Source organism: Procambarus clarkii, chromosome 86 (genome assembly GCF_040958095.1).
Source record: "Procambarus clarkii isolate CNS0578487 chromosome 86, FALCON_Pclarkii_2.0, whole genome shotgun sequence".
Lineage (NCBI taxonomy): Eukaryota > Metazoa > Arthropoda > Malacostraca > Decapoda > Cambaridae > Procambarus > Procambarus clarkii.
The window spans coordinates 2,801,465-2,816,650 of record NC_091235.1 but is presented as its reverse complement, the minus strand read 5'-3'; the positions used below and the strand labels follow the sequence as shown (position 1 = coordinate 2,816,650).

The window sequence follows — 15,186 nt, the reverse complement described above, 5'->3', positions numbered from 1 at the left end:
ATATATATATATATATATATATATATATATATATATATATATATATATATATATATATATATATATATATATATATATATATATATATATATATATATATATATATATATATATATATATATATATATATATATATATATATATATATATATATATATATATATATATATATATATATATATATATATATATATATATATATATATATATATATATATATATATATATATATATATATATATATATATATATATATATATATATATATATATATATATATATATATATATATATATATATATATATAAGGCAAGAAAACCTAGTTTCCACCCTGGTCTATACCACTACTACTATCCACTTTATATTATACAGATTATACTTAGAATTATTATAAATTTACCAAATCAATATTGTTTACTACTACTATCCACTCTATATTAGATAGACTATACTTAGCATTCTATATTAGATAGACTATACTTAGTATTCTATATTAGATAGACTATACTTAGCATTCTATATTAGATAGACTATACTTAGTATTCTATATTAGATAGACTATACTTAGTATTCTATATTAGATAGACTATACTTAGTATTATTATAAACTAATCAAATTAATATTGTAACAGGTTAAGATTGTACTCTCTCTAGCAAATTTATGTTAATATTGTAACAGATGTGACAGTCTCAGCATCTTATAAGAGCATTACTATCTGTCTTGCTATATAACTATTGTATCAGCTCAAGATATTAAGATATTTCTCATTATTCACTGTGGTTTTTTATATTGTATTACTTATTAACTGCCTTAGATACGCTTAGTATAATTTCAGAGTGTAAATTTTGTAATGGAACCATATGTGTAACCCGCGACTGTAATCCAATGTGAATGCCGCCATCCAGGCTTGTGCTGTGACACCGGAGTTTATCGCAGCTGCTGCTCACTTTACCACAGTGTACCTAACAATTTATTCTTCTATCCCAAAGGTAAAAATGTTACTTTATCTTTCATCCAGGGAAGATTAACTCTTAGGGGGTTAAGTCTCTTCTGGTATTTGCAACCAAAACAAACATAGTTCAACAACTTCGTACTGATCATCTTCAAGAGCCATGCGAGCAGTTTCCTTCAAGGCTCGGGGGCTCAAATTTGGTAATTTCCTCAACACATCTGTGACTCCATTCCAGTTTCGGTCATTAAGAAAGAGTTTGAAAAATTTGTCATCATGCCCATTGGCGCCTGTCAGCTGCTGAGCCTGTGAAAGTATAAGTTCCATTAGAAAATAATCTATATTCATAAGAGAGAGAGATTGTCTATCTAAGGATGGAGATCAGATGCTTGGAGCAGCCTCACCCATCTTGCAGGATGACTCATAGAAGGTATGGGAGTGTCGTAGGCCAGCTGGGGGTCGGCCACACTGCCACACTCAAGAAATATCGTCATCTATAGCAACACCCTGAAAGTTTTATGAGGACTGAAATATAATCAGTTGTTTTTCACGTAGAATTTTGCCATAATATGTAATATCACCTCTTGTACCTTGCGTGTGACATCACCCTTGAACCCAGCCTGTGACATCACCCTTGAACCCGGCCTTGGACATCACCCTTGTACCTAGCCTGTGACATACCCTTGTTCCAAGACTGTGACATCACCCTTATACCCGACCTGTGACATCACCCTTATACCCAGCCTGTGACATCACCCTTATACCTGACCTGTGACATCACCCTTATACCCGGCCTGTGATATCACCCTTATACCCGGCCTGTGACTTCACCCTTGTACCCAGCCTGTGACATCACCCTTGTACCCAGTCTGTGACGTCACACTTGTACCTAGCCTGTGACATCACCCTTGTACCCATCCTGTGACATCACCCTTGTACCCATCCTGTGACACCACCACCCTTATACCCGGCCTGTGACATCACCTTTGTACCCAGCCTGTGATATCACCCTTATTCCCAGCCTGTGACATCACCCTTATACCCAGCCTGTGACATCACCCTTATACCCAGCCTGTGACATCACCGTTATACCCAGCCTGTGACATCACCCTTATACCCAGTCTGTGACATCACCCTTATACCCAGCCTCTGACATCACCCTTATACCCAGCCTGTGACATCACCCTTATACCCGACCTGTGACATCACCCTTATACCCAGCCTGTGACATCACCCTTATACCTGACCTGTGACATCACCCTTATACCCGGCCTGTGATATCACCCTTATACCCGGCCTGTGACTTCACCCTTGTACCCAGCCTGTGACATCACCCTTGTACCCAGTCTGTGACGTCACACTTGTACCTAGCCTGTGACATCACCCTTGTACCCATCCTGTGACATCACCCTTGTACCCATCCTGTGACACCACCACCCTTATACCCGGCCTGTGACATCACCTTTGTACCCAGCCTGTGATATCACCCTTATTCCCAGCCTGTGACATCACCCTTATACCCAGCCTGTGACATCACCCTTATACCCAGCCTGTGACATCACCCTTATACCCAGCCTGTGACATCACCCTTATACCCAGTCTGTGACATCACCCTTATACCCAGCCTCTGACATCACCCTTATACCCGGGCTGTGACATCACCCTTATATCCGGCCAGTGACATCACCCTTATACCCAGCCTCTGACATCGCCATTATACCCGGCCTGTGACATCACCCTTATACCCGGCCTGTGACACCACCCTTATACCCGGCCCGTGACATCACCCTTATACCCGGCCCATGACTTCACCCAATTGTACCCAGCCTGTGACATCACCCTTGTACCCAGTCTGTGACGTCACACTTGTACCTAACCTGTGACATCACCCTTGTACCCATCCTGTGACATCACCCTTGTACCCATCCTGTGACATCACACTAGTACCTAACCTGTGACATCACCCTTATACCCGGCCTGTAACATCACCCCTTGTACCTGGCCTGTGACTTCACCCTTGTACCTAGCCTGTGACATCACACTTGTACCCAGCCTGTGACATCACACTTGTACCCATCCTGTGACATCACACTTGTACCTAGCTTGTGACATCACACTTGTACCCAGCCTGTGACATCACACTTGTACCCATCCTGTGACATTACACTTGTACCTAGCTTGTGACATCACACTTGTACCCAGCCTGTGACATCCCACTTGTACCAATCCTAAAATTGGGGTGGAAGCCGGTCGGCCGAGCGGACAGCACGCTGGACTTGTGATCCTGTGGTCCTGGGTTCGATCCCAGGCGCCGGCGAGAAACAATGGGCAGAGTTTCTTTCACCCTATGCCCCTGTTACCTAGCAGTAAAATTGGTACCTGGGTGTTAATCAGCTGTCACGGGCTGCTTCCTGGGGTGGAGGCCAGTAGTGAATAAGGAGACAGATTGAGGTAAAAAAATTTCAGAAACGGTTGGGCACTTCCATGCCGACTTGACCCTGTCGGGCCAGATCGTCCATTCCTCTTATTTGGGTGGTTAGGTTAGGGCACAGTCAGCGCGCTCCTGGCTGGCTGGCTGGCGGTGGTGGGGTGGTGGTCCCCCCTGGGGTCCCGGGGGGACCACCACCAATGGTGTACCTGAGGAACTGGTGCCCTATCCTAACCTGTTTTCCTGAACGATTCGTCTCGAGCTTTTAAGATGAGTCTAGGGCCTCAATGAGGGGGTCTCTACTTATGAGAGGTACCGAGGATGAATGTTCAATAGTTGGAAACCAAAAAATACACTGGTGAAAGGCGTATAAACGTTTTTGGAGTATTTTAATGGCATGAGCAAAAATGCACGATTTGTCCCGGGGGTGTTACGAGAGTACTACGGTATCAATTTGGGGGCCCTTACTTTTGAATGGATCAGAGGGTGAATGTTCAATAGATTCAAACCAAGAAACACAGTTGAAAGCGAATATAGAAGTTTTTGGAGTACTTTAATGAGGCTATGACTGAATAGTATAGGGAGCCCTTGGGCACAGCTCCATTTTCTGTAATGGTCAGAGGTGGATAACCCCCAGTGGGGGTCAAGCATACAAGGGGGGGTCAAGATTCCTTACAAAGACCAAGTTTGGATATATAGGTGTAGTAAGCCTTATCTTGAATTTGCATGATACTGTGGGGTACATTGACATGAAGGGCGAGTCATAGAACAGGATCTGCATGTGAGATGGGTCATATTGGGGTTTTAAAAAAGTTAAGATAGCTTTAAAGAGTCCTGTGTGCTTGATAGTGGGGAAATGTTCAGTCAATAATTCTCGTGTTTTGAATCTGAATGAGGGGTCCTAGTTTGCGTTCTAGTCGTAAAATGAGTTCCTTAGTATATTTGCTATGGAAAATGAGCTTTCAGTACTCTATATAATTTGAAATGAGGTCAAGAAAGACATGTTTATGTGCGAGAAGAGTCAGGTTGGAAACTGTTTATTTCAGTCATCCCCCCTTGGCTTTGCTCCGTTTTCTGTAGCTAAAGTAAAGATTCCATTTTCTGTGGCATACAGTTGATTACTGGTGAAAAAGGCATACTTGAATTTGTATGGTTCTAACCTGTTTATAGATATATGTTTCGGGCCTCAAATTAGATTTTAATATGAAAAATAGCATCAAATGTATGTCTATCTTTTGCAATAAACGTTACAAGCATTAACAATACCTGTGATATTTCATAGCATACGAAAAGAAGTTTAAATAGTGGGGCCTCAGCCATATTGTGTTGGGGTTTGACACTTCTAACATGAATTTGACACTCGTAAATATACTATAAAGGAAAGTAGTTGAGTAGTTTAAGCAATTTAATACGTATTGGGGTATTCTGTATTAAATTTCATTTTTAAACATTATAATAGTTTTCAGCTATTGTGGTAGGGGCCCAATAACTTCGTATAGCGCAACGACTGGCGCTATCTGTACTTAGTCCCCCCTAAACTTAAAACAGTTGCACAATCTTACTTAAACACATTGCTAAACTCTTATACACAAACAAAAACTCAATTTTTAACTTACACAAATAAACCCAGGGCTTTCACATTCGCGCAAAATACTTAGTCCCCCCTAAACTTAAAACAGTTGCACAATCTTACTTAAACACATTGCTAAACTCTTATACACAAACAAAAACTCAATTTTTAACTTACACAAATAAACCCAGGGCTTTCACATTCGCGCAAAATACTTAGTCCCCCCTAAACTTAAAACAGTTGCACAATCTTACTTAAACACATTGCTAAACTCTTATACACAAACAAAAACTCAATTTTTAACTTACACAAATAAACCCAGGGCTTTCACATTCGCGCAAAATACTTAGTCCCCCCTAAACTTAAAACAGTTGCACAATCTTACTTAAACACATTGCTAAACTCTTATACACAAACAAAAACTCAATTTTTAACTTACACAAATAAACCCAGGGCTTTCACATTCGCGCAAAATACTTAGTCCCCCCTAAACTTGAACACTCACAATCTTACGGTGCTTTAATTTCCAAAGCCTTCCAAACCTGCACTGGGTCCTGCCCTGCTGACTGCGGCTGGATGGATTACAATTGAGCCAAAAACAGTTGGTCAGGGCGAGATACGGCCTCATTTTTAGAGACATTTACTATAGCAAAAGCTTGAACGTCGAGAACTGAATGCGGGCCTGCACGAGAGTTGTTCTTGGCACTCAAATGTTTAGAGATTAAAATACATAGAATCTGCAAGAGCCCACCCTAAGTCGCTCACGCGGCCAATAGACATGTTTTTCGCCCAAATGTATTTATTTAAAATAATACGTCAGATAGAAAGAGTTTCGCATTGCTATTACATTTACCTTATAAAGCCTCTTTATAAAAATGATATGGCACTGCGTATTATGATTGTTTGATAATAAATATTGCATAAATACTTACACGATTTCATAAACAAAAAAAAACTTTTAATGAGCCATGGTTGGAAGGCTGTATCATTACCGTAATTACAAACTTTTAAAACTAACTAAAAATATATGTCTCATAGAGGAAGATTTATTCTTCAGGATATATATTATTTATTAATTAAGAGTTTCATTCTGTATAAAAAATGAAAGTTGCCAATATTTTCAAAGCTCTGGCCACTAATTTTTTATAAAGGTTTTCCAAGGGAGTAAATCTTGCTTCCTCTCTTTCTCCCAAATGTTTCCTCATTTGCACAGGAGCAGAGCAACCTTCGTGCGGGCCCTGGTTCAGTTCCCCAACGTCCGAGCTAATGGACATTACAAATTTCACTAAATGATGCAGTATCTTAGCTGTCTCTCTCTAATTATAAAGGTGTTAATCTTTATTGTTTTAACCTTTGAGTGCTAGGTCTCAAAAAGGTTCTTTACCTCAGAAAGAAAGAGAGAGAGAGAGAGATTCTATTTTTGTCCATATTCGAGCGGAATGTTGAACAACCTTCGTGCGGGTCCTGGTTCAGTTCCCCAACGTCCGAGATATTGGACATTACAAATTTCACTAAATGATTCATTATCTTAGCAGCCTCTCTAATTATAAAGTTGTTAATCTTTTTTATAACCTTTGAGTGCTAGTTCTCAAAAGGTTCTTTACCTCAGAAAGAGAGAGAGAGAGAGATTCTATTTTTGTCCATATTCGAGCGGAATGTTGAGCAACCTTCGTGCAGGACCCGGTTCAGTTCCCCAACGTCCGAGCTATTGCACATAGCAAATTTCTCTAAATGAGGCAGTATCTCGCCCCCACCCCCGGATCAATGATTTTAGGGCAGTAAATAAGCAATTGCAATCCATCCAGCCGGCGACTTATCAGTGACTGTGGAAAGAATGTGTGTTCTTAGGACCATTATGGCCACTTCGTGCATTTTCATTCCCTCACACATTTGAGTATTTGTTTCCCACATCAAGAATTTTGTCAAAAAAAAACGTTCAAGGAAATACGAGCTTATTTATTCCAACTTATAGATAAAAAAAACAAAAAAAAAATAAACTAGCGACCCCTGGCAGCAAGTTCAGGAGGTCTCGGCCTATATCTGGCTGGGGTGGGTGTGGGGTTCTCAGTGAGAGATCATACGACCAAGCTGTGATGGAGACTATAAATGGTATGCATAAATCCTAATACTTTACAGGACTAGTCATGGTTTGTGCCTCATTGATAATTCGTTCCAAGTAGTTAAAAGTTAAATCTAAAAGAAATCCAATAAAGTTCAACAATTTTTTTCTCTCTCTCTATGGGCGTATGCAATTAATTTTTTCTGTTATATCTTTTATCAGAGCTCGGCCATCAGGCTGTAGATGTTGAGGAAAAGAGGAAGATGCAATGCAGGGAATCGCCCCTGGTATTTATTTCACGAGGTCATTGCGTCGTGGAGTATGAGGAATTGCCCAAGTTCATCGCACGCGTCAAGGCTTTGGCGGCAATTGAAAAGCAGTATGAAGGCGCAGATTTAGAAGACTCACATGTTCAAAGACAGAAAACAAAAAAAATTAACGCCGTTGAGACCGTATATGGCGGTTTTTGTGACGAAACAGAAATAAGACTACCTGTCGAAATAGGAATAGGCTTGATTAATGTGGCGTATAATGGAATACCCAACTTTATCGAGTGGGTGCAAGCCCAAGGTGAAATAGAAAAACAGTTTGCGGGGATTGATTTTAAACAGCGTGAAAACTGGTTTATTTATCATGACAAAGTTCGAGCGCAGAATGCATTTAGAGAAATTTTCTTTGGGGATTATGGGGATTATTGTTCCACCTCCGAAGCTGAGGAAATTGCGCCAGAGGATGAGGTTTATTGGAGGGAAAATTTGCATCCCGTCATTAAGGCAGATCTAGATAAAGCTCCACCCACAAGATAACTCTTAGGAACTAATGATGCAAAGGGGACATACTACAGGAACAATGTGCAGGTGGCCTGATGGGGGGGGGGGGTTATCCCCAAATCCTGAGACTTTGTCCCCCAACCCAGACTCTGTTCAATCAGAACATTATTTTGTTTGTATATATATATATATATATATATATATATATATATATATATATATATGTGTGTTTTTTACCTAAATAAAAAAAAATCATGTATCATTATTATTATTATTATTGCACACTCCCCTTGAAGATGAAATATGTTAAAAAAAAAAAATGTCAGGTAGTATTTGCTAGAGTACTTGTCATGGGGGTGAATAAGTGATGAGGTCTCTCTCTTATTTTTAAAAACTACTTTAACAGATAAAAAAAAAACTTGACATTTATACAATTTTTTATTTTATTATGAGTACATATACAAAAAAAAACAAGCACTTTTTTATTATTCGTCGTTAGTGTAATAAGATCTAAGGTTCCTCCTTTTACTCGATGGTCTTTTCACTACTTGTGGCGGTACTTGACCTTTCCCTGCTCCATCTTGTTTAGGACGCACCAGCACAAATTCTTTTTTGCATTTTTTCATTACATGGGCCAAATGAGCCAGTGTAGGGTAGTAAGATGCCAGCCATTCTTCTTCTTCACCCGCTCTAGACCAACCCACCCCAGAATTGCAGCCTATACCAAATGGCATAACTATCCGTTTGATAGAATTATTACTCTTGGCTTCGCTCATAATGCGACTCACGGCCTTTTTAAAACACCATCGTCTGTTGATAGTTGTATCTCTCCGCAATCCCGCTACTAAATCAATATCTTTACTGTGCTTAATATGAAATTGGTTAATGTCATTATTTTCAATAAACGCACCTACACTATATTGACATATGAGGGCTAAGAGATAAGGCTGCACATTAGGTTCTGGTGGCGGGGAGAGGATTATATTTCCTGGAGTGTCACGATCTGTAACTACAGCACAAAGCGTTTCAGGACATATTTTCTTTTCAACCACCCCATAAGGATATTTTTCCCACAGCTGTTGGGAGTAACCATTAGAAAACTGGTGTAGGGCAGGAAGATCATAGACAATACAGTCCCCGGGTTTAAATATATCATCGTTGGGGAAATCCACTTCAATAATAGAATCTTTGAGTCTCCGTAATTTGGCTCGCATGTAGTTGGAACACATCTCGAAGCGATTAAAAAGGTTTTTTAACATAACCTTCGTCTTATATACACCTTGTCACATAGAGTTGTTAGAGGCTTTTATAATATGTAATTCATAGTTTTTCTTTTTGCACCGAGAAATTAGGAAACAATAAATAAATAAATGTGTGTGTGTGTGTGTGTGTGTGTGTGTGTGTGTGTGTGTGTGTGTGTGTGTAGAGAAATTAGGAAAAGTAAATAAAAATACAGGTTAACATTTCTTTTTTGTGGTTTAATTTGTATGAAATATTACAATATAGATTCTACAGCTTTTCTAATCTCATCTTCATTATATTCCATTTCCATTTTCTCTTTGTCTTCATTGTCGTCGTCTTCCACAATAGTGAGCACTTCATCTCCTACAGTAACAGACATGGCGCCGGTAGATGGATCATCTTCCACAGCAACGCTCGTGGTATCTTCCACGACAGCTGACCCGTCTTCTCTCACGTCAGCGGCAGGTCCGACAGTAGAAACAGTCTTTATCATTCGTAGAAACAGGTGGAATGGCCATACGTGGAATCTTGTGTCTAAAGATGCCATGGGTTGGAGAGCGAGTTGGCGTGTCATTATTTACAGGACATATCATTAAAGTGTCTATACCACGTTCTTGCAGTTTCTGAGCTAATTTGCACATCACAGGGAAATATTTAGTCTCCCATATGTTGCGTTCGCCACTTGTGAGATACTGCCCGCAAGCCTTGCCCAACCCATATGGGAAAATAATCCTTCCCACTTGTCCTCTTCGGCTTCTCTGAAGAATATGTTCAATGGCTTTTCGCAGAGCTTTGTCAAACCAACGCCATCTTTGGTATTCGGTATCATTTTTCAGGCCGTCATAAAAGTGCTCATCCAAACTCCATGCTTCGTACCTGGGCTTTTTGTAAGAAGATGGCGTCGCTGGACCGTTGGTAAACTGGGTGATTAATCCAATAAGGTGCGGTAAAACAGCATAACTTTCATAGGGGTCGTCATCCATCCTATTGCAGAATTCGGGTGCTTCGCCAACAAATATGAGGCCGGGGATATCTCTATCAGTTCTAACAGCACGATTTTTGTACGGCAGGTTTATCCGATGCAATCGAGCATAGGGGTATCGTTCCCATAAAGTGTGCACCATTTCGCTCAACTGCACGCTTGTTGCATCCAAATCATAGAGCAGACAATCACGATTGTTATAGATGGGCAAAGAGGCAAAGTCGCCAATCAGGGAGGGGAGCTCCATAGTGCTGGCTTGTGAGGTAGTGACTCGGAAGGGGGTCTATATACACTTTTCACGCCGGCGCGGGGGACAACTGCGCATCGTAGAGTTGCCAGGGACATTTTTTTTTTTCCTTGGAGCTCTGGTCATTACGCACCAATATAACATTAACATCGTAATGTTTTAAGTTTTTATACAGATCTTCGATAATTGGAAGATATGTTTCCTCCCAAATTTCATCTCTTTGAACACAGGTGCGACCAATACCCACAGGTAATACAACTCGTGCGATTTCCGGAGAAGACTTGATGAATCTCGTTATGGCTTCTATAGCCTTTTTGAAATAGATGAGGCGATTTTGCGTTGTATCTTCTTTTAATCCGGCGAGCATATCACGATCTTTGGATTTTTCTATATGCGACTTGGCGATCTCATTGTTCTCTACAGGCGCCCCTATACCATATTGCACTGCAGCAGCAATAATGCAGGGGAGATTTTCAGCTCGACGATTGGAGACATGAATTGAACCGGGAATTGGGCGATCATGGGGAACACATCTCTTGAGATTATACAAAGGCCTGCGTTCACCATAGGCGCTTGCGTGTTTGTATTTCACTGATATGTCCTTCGCCATCCCGTACGGGACGCAAGATATGCAGTTTACAGGATACACAATGCATGTTTCATTATTGCAAAATTCTTCATCGGTTAAATATCCGGTGTGCGTTTCCAGCCACGTCTCCATTTTTCTTTTTTTTTTTTACTTTCCCTTATGTTTTGGATAAAGCTTAGTCAACCGCCCTGTGTCGACCCTGCGAATATTCGTCGTGGGGGCTTTGCGCCCTTATATCTCCATCCCTGCTAGTGCGTGTAAAAGTTACCACGTACTGAGCAAATATTTATATTATTATTATAAGGGCCTCGACCAACAAGAAGCCCATAGGAACATTTTTTTTCACTGACTTAATTAGCATAAAAAAAACCCACCTCAAATAGCGCAATATGTATCTCAAAATATCTTGCCATAAAATATCAATATACGTCAGCTTAATACCCAAACACTGGCAACCTTTTTTTTCAGAAGCAGAAAAGGTCAAACACAGTGCGACATGTTACAATTTTTTTTTTTTAATGTTCCCCCCCCCCCCCATGAAAAAACCGTAGTCAGACCATATTCCCTTAATGAAATATATATAAAGTCATGGAGGCCACATCATTATTGGAAGGTTTGTGATAACTTATTGACATTAGGGATACCTTATGTAGTTAATGACATTTCTCGATAATTATCACAAAAAATAAGTACTTGGTCACCTTTCCTAGACTACCAACTGCCATCTTTTTTTTTTTAATTCACTGCATTATGCAACATGATTTAGCACATTTGCGAGTCATTTTTTCCTTTCCCTGTTTCCTCATAATTATGCCATAAAAAAAAAGAGTAGCGGTGGCTAGAATTGCCAAACCAAAAAAAAAAAAGAAACTAGCACATATGTAGCGATCTTTGACACTTATTTCGGGGAGGGAAAGGACGGGCAATATATAGCCTAGGATCTTGCCTCCATTCGCCAGTGTCGCACCAGTACACAATGGAACCTTCCCGTACTAAAACGTTTTACTCCAGGGACAGTCTTAAATGTGCCCAAATGCATTTAGACACCTTTATAAATTGGCCTGTCGAGTGGCTAAACCCCCAAGACCTGGTGAATGAGGGATTTTATTATCTGAGAGTTGCGGATCATTGTTCCTGCGCCTTTTGTTGTAAAGTTGTGCATGCTTGGATTGAGGGCGATACGCCCCGTAGTAGGCATGCGAAAGTGTCGCCAAATTGTTCCTTCATAAGAGGCGAAAAGGACAATAACGTTCCTTTGGAAATCACCAAACTGGCATTCGAATATGGGCTGGATTTCTTTTCACCACTATTCGAACCAAAGAATATAGCAACATCTGATCGTGAGTATATTGTATAAATATAATTTACTAGTTTATCTGTGAATAATTAGTATTGGCGATGTGGAGGGAGGACAAAAAAAAAATAAGTATAAACGCAGTAAGTCTTTTCAAATAATTTTTCTTTATTTTTTTTTGTTTTTGAAAGAATTGACTTAGAACCTGTGTCTTATGCATATATGTGATGGAGCATCTTTGTTTTTTTAGAGACCCCACCCCGCGAGGAAGAAACTAAAATGACTGGAGATGATTTGCAGGTTCTGGGGGTAATTCCATACGCTAAACCTAGATATCCAGGCTTGGCAACATACAAACAGCGTTTGGAAACATTCGACCTCAGCTGGACTGGTTGTGTCAAGCAAACATCTCACGAATTGGCAGAATCAGGATTTTTCTTCTGTGGTAACAAATATTGTTGGAGTTTTTGTTATTTTTAGTGTGTGCGTGTGTATCCTCCTGGCCGGGGAGGATTTACTGGGCGCAAATCCTTAACTGTAGCCTCTGTTTAACTCAACAGTAAAATGGGTACTTGGTTGTAAAAAACGATTCTTCGAGGTGGGGATTGTATTCTAGGGACCTGCCCGAAATGCTAGGCCGTACAAGAATGTAACAACTCTTGTATATATCTGAAAAAAAAAAGTGTGTTTACTCCCCCAATTGTGCTTGCGGGGGTGGAGCTCTGGCTCTTTGGTCCCGGGAAGTGTGTGTGTGTGTGTGTGTAATTACCTAAGTGTAATTACCTAAGTGTAGTTACAGGATGAGAGCTACGCTCGTGGTGTCCCGTCTTCCCAGCACTCTTTGTCATATAACGCTTTGAAACTACTGACGGTCTTGGCCTCCACCACCTTCTCACTTAACTTGTTCCAACCGTCTACCACTCTATTTGCGAAGGTGAATTTCTTATATTTCTTCGGCATCTGTGTTTAGCTAGTTTAAATCTATGACCTCTTGTTCTTGAAGTTCCAGGTCTCAGGAAGTCTTCCCTGTCGATTTTGTCAATTCCTGTTACTATTTTGTATGTAGTGATCATATCACCTCTTTTTCTTCTGTCTTCTAGTTTTGGCATATTTAATGCTTCTAACCTCTCCTCGTAGCTCTTGCCCTTCAGTTCTGGGAGCCACTTAGTAGCATGTCTTTGCACCTTTTCCAGTTTGTTGATGTGCTTCTTAAGATATGGGCACCACACAACAGCTGCATATTCTAGCTTTGGCCTAACAAAAGTCATGAACAATTTCTTTAGTATATCGTCATCCATGTATTTAAATGCAATTCTGAAGTTAGAAAGCATAGCATAGGCTCCTTGCACAATATTCTTTATGTGGTCCTCAGGTGATAGTTTTCTATCTAGAACCACTCCTAGATCTCTTTCTTTATCAGAATTCTTTAAAGATTTCTCACATAATATATAGGTTGTGTGGGGTCTATGTTCTCCTATTCCACATTCCATAACATGACATTTATTAACATTAAATTCCATTTGCCAAGTGGTGCTCCATATACTTATTTTGTCCAGGTCTTCTTGAAGGGCATGACAGTCATCTAAATTTCTTATCCTTCCTATTATCTTAGCATCATCAGCAAACATGTTCATATAATTCTGTATACCAACTGGTAGATCATTTATGTACACAATAAACATCACTGGTGCAAGAACTGAGCCCTGTGGTACTCCACTTGTGACATTTCTCCATTCTGATACATTGCCTCTGATTACTGCCCTCATTTTTCTATCAGTCAGAAAATTTTTCATCCATGATAGAAGCTTACCTGTCACCCCTCCAATATTTTCCAGTTTCCAGTGTGCGCGCGTGTGTGTGTTTTTGTATTACAACATTGCCGGATGTGAGCTATAATAATAATAATGAATGGGAATATTTTTTTCTTAAATTTACAGGCCTAAGTGACCACATGCGCTGCTTTTTCTGTGGGAATGGTTTTCGTAATTGGGAACCCGCTGACGACCCTTGGACACTGCACGCGCAATGGTATCCTGAGTGCACCTTTGTCAACATTAAAAAGGATGCACAGTTCATTAAGAATGCTAGAGAATCTTCGCAGCGTCGAACTATAAAACCCATAGATGAACATCTTTTAACTGGTCTGATGGAAGGTTTGGGTTTTTTCCCAGCATTAATTGAACATTTTGGATTTCCTGATGTCTGTGTGAGACCTGCCTTAAGGCTATATCTCAAAAGCACCAAAGATTTATTACCGTTTGTTACAGAGGCCAGATGTATAGAATTAATGTTGTGGTATATGCAAGAGAGCACTAAAGCCGAAATGGGTTTAAGGGGAATTCATCATGAGGATGTGGAAGGTAGGGTAGAGCCTGCGAATCTGGAATGGCAATCCGCGCCCTCTGACATGGAAACAGTCGCCACAGCTAATGAAATGGATGTCGACGTTGTTGGATCAATGAGCGGGTTCATGAGCACTAATCTTGGTTTGCGGGCTTTGCCTTCTCCTGTTGAAACAGAGGCGGAAGAGACGACTATAGTCGCTAATGAAATGGATGTTGAAACTGGCGAAGAGGCCACAGACTTTGATGCGACATCCCATGTTGAAACTGTGATGAACACATCTACGCCAACGTCTTGGGCTGCTGATATTTTGTGTAAGGTGTGCTTTAACAATGCGTTGAGTGTCGTACTGCTGCCCTGCAGACATATGGTAACATGCAGTAATTGTCTTGTATCTATGAGAAACTGCCCCATTTGCAGACGCACCATTTCGCATGTCCTTCGACCGATTATTTCCTAAGAAGACAAAAAAAGGCATAGAGACTAATTTATTTATGTAAATAAAAATTGTACAAATGTCGAGTTGTTTTTTTATATTCATAAATTAGTATAAATAAGCTCACATTTTCATGAACAGTATTTTTTTTTTGGGGGGGGGGGGGATTAGATTGCAATTGCTTATTTACTGCCCTAAAATCATTGATCCAGGGGGTGGGGGCGAGATACTGCCTCATTTAGAGAAATTTGCTATGTGCAATAGCTCGGACGTTGG

At 40.2% G+C, this 15,186-nt stretch overlaps 1 protein-coding gene across 11 annotated transcripts in view; it reads right to left on the bottom strand.

Moving 5' to 3' along the window:
• Positions 1 to 258: 258 nt before the first annotated feature.
• LOC123769167 (uncharacterized) overlaps positions 259 to 15,186 on the bottom strand; it is a 59,382-nt gene continuing 44,454 nt past the window's right edge. For 2 of the 11 annotated variants that reach the window (XR_011225572.1, XR_011225570.1), the window contains one exon: positions 259 to 1,256. Coding sequence is in view for 3 of the 11 variants with exons in the window: in XM_069317012.1 (XP_069173113.1) it covers positions 14,475 to 14,930 (456 nt within the window). In the remaining 8 variants the exon portion in view is untranslated. Of the gene's footprint in view, positions 1,257 to 11,528; positions 14,931 to 15,186 lie in introns of those variants that run through there. The other 9 variants (XR_011225576.1, XM_069317014.1, XR_011225569.1 and 6 more) reach the window with 7 other exon arrangements.